The 7,438-nt window shown below is 32.9% G+C and overlaps 1 protein-coding gene across 5 annotated transcripts in view; it reads right to left on the bottom strand.

The window, feature by feature from the left end:
- Positions 1–544: 544 nt before the first annotated feature.
- The window catches only part of LOC106462445 (sodium-dependent serotonin transporter-like), a 64,205-nt gene continuing 57,311 nt past the window's right edge, over positions 545–7,438 (bottom strand). The window contains exons 12-14 of one of the 5 annotated variants that reach the window (XR_002611265.1): positions 6,929–7,096; positions 2,073–4,029; positions 545–1,954 (exon numbers count right to left, since the gene is read on the bottom strand). Coding sequence is in view for 1 of the 5 variants with exons in the window: in XM_022389715.1 (XP_022245423.1) it covers positions 3,940–4,029; positions 6,929–7,096 (258 nt within the window). In the remaining 4 variants the exon portion in view is untranslated. Of the gene's footprint in view, positions 4,030–6,928; positions 7,097–7,438 lie in introns of all 5 variants that reach the window. The other 4 variants (XR_002611263.1, XR_002611264.1, XR_002611266.1 and 1 more) reach the window with 4 other exon arrangements.

Below are 7,438 nucleotides of genomic sequence, written 5' to 3'. Positions count from 1 at the left end.
TGTAGAACTAGTAGTCGGAGAAATAAAACGCTTTCGTTATCATTAAGTGGACTAGACTTTCGTATTTTTTAAACTGAATAATCCATAAGAATCCGCCCAGCAAGAGAGAACATTACCTTACATATGTCAGTTGTCTCTACCACAGACAACTGCCTGACTGTTTGTAGTTAAGCACAAAGCTACACAATTGGCTATCTGTGCTCTACTCACTACAGACGAACCATTAATGACCTGAGTGATGTTTAATACTATTAGTTGTCACATCTAATTAATCTTTGAAATATTGTGTCCTTAATGTTACTATTGGTGCAGTAGTACTCATGATCTAACATTTACCTCAAGGATACCAGAATGCGATAGATTTAAAGTTTTATCTTGCTCATGATGATAATCCAGTTTCAACGATATTTCAAGATGTTTGCGTTTCTTAAACGGCTGGAAGTTAGAAATGAAAATCAACATTACTACATTAATCCATTGAAGATAACCATTTATTTAACCATATTTAAACAATTCCATTAAGTTTACATAATAAAATGAAAAAGAAATAACGTATTGTATTAAATACAAAATAAACTTCTAACACATCTGTTTGGACTTAAGATATAATTAAACAAGTGGATATACAATCCAACTGGTTTGAAACAGTTGACAAAAACAATTCACCCTCACTTACTGTTCTTGTTACAGTTTGTATAATTAACTTAAATAAACTTGTAATAAGAAAACATTTTTTGTTCCATTATACAACATAATTAGTTTTAGAAGGTTTGTCTAGGGTGCGTCCAATAGCTTCTTCCGTGCTGTACTAAATATTGTAGGGCATAATAAACAGAGACATTAGTCTCTAGAACGTACGAAAGTTATTACAATATTACGCTAAATACCATAAAACATGGTAAATGTTATAATGACGACATCTGTCTCCAAAACAAGTTATTACAATATTACGCTAAATACCAAAAAACATGGTAAATGTTTTAATGACGACATCTGTCTCCAAAACAAAAGTTATTAAATAGTATGCTAGATACGAAAAACATTGTAAATGTTATAATGACGACATCTGTATCCAAAACAAAAGTTATTACAATATTACGCTAAATACCAAAAAACATGGTAAATGTTATAATGACGACATCTGTCTCCAAAACAAAAGTTATTACAATATTACGCTAAATACCAAAAAACATGGTAAATGTTATAATGACGACATCTGTCTCCAAAACAAAAGTTATTAAATAGTATGCTAGATACCAAAAACATGGTAAATGTTATAATGACGATATCTGTCTCCAAAACAAAAGTTATTAAATAGTATGCTAGATACGAAAAACATTGTAAATGTTATAATGACAACATAACATCTATTTCCAGAACAAAGTTGTTAAAATAATATGGTAGATATCGTAGAGTATGGTAAATATCATAATGAGAACATCTGTCTCCAGAACATAGTTATAAGAATATTATCCTAATTATCGTATTACATGGTAAAAAACGAAAACGTTTGTCTTCAAGACATACAAAAGTTATTAAATGTAAATATTATAAAGATAAACAATCAAAACTGTGATACAATTCCTGTATTGTGCAACATTACTGAATAATTTGTTTTAAATACTTAATTTTACTGATACATTTAAACATTGTTGACAACAAAACACTCTCAATCCAAATCGTTTACTACTTTCGCAGCTCATAGCTACAGAGATACAGTTACCTGCAATATTTACTTAAGGAACGACATTATGACCATTAAGTAACTTAATACTGTGTTGTAAACTGATATGTGATCACTCACCAGCGTGATTAACTTGATTACCACCATGTGACCTGATTGTTGACTATAGTGTTACCACTGTTGAACTTCATTACTGCATATTACCGCGAGATAACGATTCGATTATAACTACTTACTAGAGTGTGATTAACTTGATTACCACCATGTGACCTGATTGTTGACTATAGTTTTACCACTGTTGAACTTCATTGCTGCATATTACAGCGAGATAACGATTCGATTATAACTACTTACTAGAGTGTGATTAACTTGATTACCACCATGTGACCTGATTGTTGACCACTGTTGAACTTCATTACTGCATATTACAGCGAGATAACGATTCGATTATAACTACTTACTAGAGTGGGATTAACTTGATTACCACCATGTGACCTGATTGTTGACTATAGTTTTACCACTGTTGAACTTCATTGCTGCATATTACAGCGAGATAACGATTCGATTATAACTACTTACTAGAGTGTGATTAACTTGATTACCACCAAGTGACCTGATTGTTGACTATAGTTTTACCACTGTTGAACTTCATTGCTGCATATTACAGCGAGATAACGATTCGATTATAACTACTTACTAGAGTGGGATTAACTTGATTACCACCATGTGACCTGATTGTTGACTATAGTGTTACCACTGTTGAACTTCATTACTGCATACGATCTCTTGATAACGATTCAATTACATCTACTTACTAGAGGGCATGCGTATGTTAGACTTCTATTAAAGACAAAAGTGACATAATTTGCACATTTTACAAAATATGATTTCCACCAGAAATGATGCATCTGTTTAACCTATTAACTCTGGAAAGGAAAGAAATGTCCCACCTAATCCCAATAGCAGTGATAGAGAAGAGGCATCTTGTATCATCTCTCATGAACCAAGAACGACATTTGTACTTTCTCTAAACACACAACGAAAGTGACATTTATATGCAAGTTACCGGAAGTAAAATGTTTGCTTAAATTGAAGATAATATCGAAAATGACTTATACTCTCAATTCGCAACAGCAACAGCCAGCAGCGTAAGTATGCCCCTGCAATTGCAGGAAGATTCGAGCCAAAAGGGGCCTGAAAAACTTAAGAATTGCCGACAAGGGGAATAAATGTAAATTAATTTTTATACGGGGGGGGGGCACCTTTTTGTAGTCACACCATTGGCAATAGCGTTTTCCGAGTGACACGCCTCTCTCATTTAAACAGTAATGGGAAAACAACGGGTATAACAAACGCTTCATCAAACAACAGTGGTGATATATCGAAAGTGGCACACTGCCTAATCCAGAACAGTGTTGATAAACCTATCTAATCCAACAACAGTTGTGATATATCGAAAGTGGCACACTACCTAATCCAGCAACAGTGGTGATATACCGGAAGTGATGCACCTATCTAATCCAACAACAGTGGTGATAAATCGGAAGTGATGCACCTATCTAGTGGAACAACAGTGATGATAAACTAGAAGCGACATACCTACCTAATTCAACAACAATAGTGAAAATCAGAAGTAATCTACTTTCCTAAACTAATAGTAGTAGTGAGAATCCGGATGTGATGACCCTGTTTCATCAAACAACAGAGGTAAAAAACCGGAAGTAACGCACTTTCCTAAACTAACAATTGTAATGATAACTGGGAATGATACACCTACTTAATTTGACAATGTTTTACCACCTCTTAGATTTTAACAATGTATATCATACAATAATAAAAGAAACCAACATTTATTGTACGTTTATCATAAAGTATCAAAAGCATAAAAACAAAAATGACCAAGAATAGAAGTTCTTCGCATATTTAGAAAATTCGAAACGTTCTTTAAGCAAATTAATATCAGTGTGGTGTGACACATTTTACACAATATATTGTCAACTTTATTATTAAACTAATGAACATTTGATATAACGACCTGCATTTAAAGCTGTTGTATAGTTCAACATGGCATGGTATGTGAAAACAGAAAACAACTCAAAGTTTTATATCCATGATCGGGTTAAGCCTAACAAACACAAATAAATGAAATGTATGCATATTTCACCGACATAAATTGTACCTGACTTCAAGGACAGAGTAGGCTAAGTAGCAGAGCACTAGTTTTTATACAGCAACATGAAGTCCATGTAGCTTCTTCATACACTTGTGTAACAGGCGTTGATTGGTAGACTCTCATGTTCTTGATTTACTCCGGGCTTCTCGGGTTGGAAAGCATCAATCACTCTCTGGAAAGACGTATATAACAAATATTAGTGTTATATGCAGGTCAAATCCACGTAGACTTCAAAATGTGTTTTTCATTCTCACAACAATTTTTAGTAAATACTTAATAACCGGTCTAAAAACATCAAGATACAAAGAGTTCAAGACAAAAATCAAACCAATGGGTGGGATAAAGAGTTCTCCATTAATATACTCGTGTAATATACTATATATATATATATTTCAGTATTAATGTAATCAATAATAAACATAAAAATTATAATGTTTATGTTTCATGGAGATCTTGCACTTTTTCTTTTGTAGAGTGTTTTCATAGTTTACTTACATGGTTATTCATATATTAATTTAACTTACAAATTAACATACAAGTTTGAATATCGCTGTTTTCATGTTTAAATTAATTTTTATATAAGACGTACAAGCCCTAAATATATAATCTATGCAAACATATTACAGTAACAAAACAAATACTGCATTTTTACACAAAAATGGAGTTTTATTTACTCATCCTGTACGACTGTTTTAAACTGTATTCAGTTTGAAACGTTATTGTAGACGTCGCCAACAAAATATACACTGTGTATAATGTTTCACACAGTCGTAACTGACGATTAGCACCATTCACAAAACATACATTAAAATAAAAATGTATGAATAAAGGTCTAGTGCTTTATGTTTGCATTTCAAAATGAATCAAAATATTCTACAAAAGTAACGTTTTGTAAACATAGAAGATGTGATATATAAAGGACGGTTATAGATAATGTTCCCCTTCCTTTTATTAGATCCATAATGACTTTATTAGATGATAATTATATACCCTGCTTGGTGGAAGGTATTAATTGATTCATTTAGCTGATTTAGCACTTGTATTTTTAAATTCATGGCCAAAAGTATCTAAAATAACTGGAAATGTGCTCTATTTCAGGATATGTTTAACCCCCTTATCGGATAGAAATCCTAAAACAAAATAGACCATGTACACCTTTGGACAGCCAGCCTTAGGTGATGAATGCTAAAACAAATACAAACAAACAAACAGTGGATTACTTTTATAGTAAGATTACTGGATGCAAAGGTATTGAAACGAAATTACAATTTAGAAAAGTGACCATAATCGTTTTGAAGAACTGATGTAATAAATACTGTTTATTAAGTTTTGCAACTGAGACCAAAACGAAGTTAATTATGACGTCAACTTCTGTAGTCATAGGCTGGGACACGTATACATCGAATAAATAATCGAACTTAATTATATACCATTAACAGATTAGTGTATAAATACTGGGGTATAGGCGTTCTTCACACATGCGTTATAAAGGCATACCAGCGTGGTAACTATCTAATATCAAGGAAATCTTTCTTTCTGGCTATGGACGCATTTCCTTCTGAACGAGTTGACTGATCCAGACCAAACTTGACATGCTAATTTAGTAGTCCTAAAGCAAAACAAATTAATATAAACATTTCCCCATATATTGAAAAATTAAAATATTTTATAGAATAAATACTATATTGTTACTGCAGTAGCTATTGTAAATAGTTGAGTTTGAACAAAACTCACACCACAATACAGCTCTACAAGTTAAAGATTATAAATAAAATTTTCAAGCATTTTGTGGCTTCTTTTCCACCATAACCAAAATATACAGTAATAAAATATCCAGGTATAATGCAAAGAATAAAGTTTCCCGTTCTTTCCTCATTCACACCATTTAACTTCCGGTTTATATTACGGTGAAAATAAGCGCTAAAACTTGAATTAGAGAAGTATTTCACAATTAAAATATTTTTGGGATATTTCTTACTTCTTGATGTAAAATATAGTTTTCCGTATAAGCAAAATTCAAGATTATTAAATTTCGTGCATTAAATGTACAAAATTCAGACAGTAAAAATATTGACCACATCTCTACTGTAAAATGGACTGCTTTAAACAAGAAGTGACGCAACTGTTTTGTCATTTTTGCTAAGTTCCTCGACTCGACTGCTGCACATCTTCACTTCATATCCACTTCACCTGCTTTACAATTTTCTTGAAGAATGAACGCTATTGAAAATCCTCGTGGAGATTTTGCCCATTTTTTGACAATTTGTGCGTGTTTTCATGTTTCCAAGAGAATAAAGACGGAGGAGTGCAGTCTTCTTAAACAAAAAAACATGCTAAGGTAAGACGTTTAAAGTGCATTACAAGAGCCTCAAAAAGAAAGCCCATTTTGGACTGAGAGATCACTTTTACTTGTAGACTTTCACCAAGGGCAAGACTGGGTATGCAATTTGCCGCTCAAAAATTAGTCAAATTGCACATTTACTTAATTTTAAATGAAAAACTAATAACGCCATTTGTAATCGCATGATATAAAACCAAATAAGAAATATCATTTATAATCTAAAGACTTCATCAAACACAAAGATTTATAGCATAACCATAAAGTAATTCAAAATGTTTATGAAAATACATTATAATTTGTTACAATCAATATGACCAACTGTTACATTATCACCCCCTTTGGTGGACCAAATCTTAACTGTCTATCCTCTACTGAGCCCAGTATGGATTATTCGCCTTCTGAGAGACCAAATATTAAATATTCGCTTTGTGGAGGCATTCTGTGGAGTTCCAGTCCTCTGGGGGCACTTTTATGGATTAAAAGTCACTTGACCTCCTGGTATATAAGGACTCCCACTAAGAGGCTAATTTTTATGATATATATGGACCCCCCCCCCCCCCACCTCCTCAGCTTCTTACATGGATTGGAGCTTGAAGGTGAGATAAAACACGATACTATATAAAATAAAGCTCATACCTGAAAGGAAGTAGTGTATGTGACGGTGGTTTGTAAAATATATGCTAATTTGGGACTACAGACCATGAAAAACTGAATAGATGATATTTCTTACCTGGGTGAAGGTTCCAGGTGTAATTATGATGCGATATATCATATATATCGGGATACATGACAAGGACGAAACTGTTAACAGCCAACCAACAGTTATGGACCACTTTGGATATTGGTAATCCTCCCATTCTAAGTCCTTATAATGAATCATAGCGAACAGGAAGATGCCCTAGGGAGACAGGTAAAGTAATGAAGAACGTGTAATACAGTAATGAACCACGTGTAATACAGAAGTAATACGAGAAACGCTGGTAAATATCAAGTATATTACAGATCATATTTATACAAGACCTCACTAATAATCTACGTGCAATGCAAAAAGAATTAATTATGTGCAAGAAACGTAAATAATTAACAAGAACAGTGCAAATGATATTTATACAGAAATGGTAATAATAACACAGGCTTGCGATGGTTTTATTGTCTTGACCTGTTTACATGTTCTACACTAATTTGTTTGTTTGTTTTTGAATTTCGCGCAAAGCTACACGAGGGCTATCTGCGCTAGCCG

The sequence above is a fragment of the Limulus polyphemus genome, unplaced genomic scaffold (assembly GCF_000517525.1).
Source record: "Limulus polyphemus unplaced genomic scaffold, Limulus_polyphemus-2.1.2 Scaffold1167, whole genome shotgun sequence".
NCBI classification, from domain to species: Eukaryota; Metazoa; Arthropoda; class Merostomata; order Xiphosura; family Limulidae; genus Limulus; species Limulus polyphemus.
Note: the sequence above shows the minus strand (reverse complement) of the source record. Positions and strands in the feature narration are given on the sequence as shown.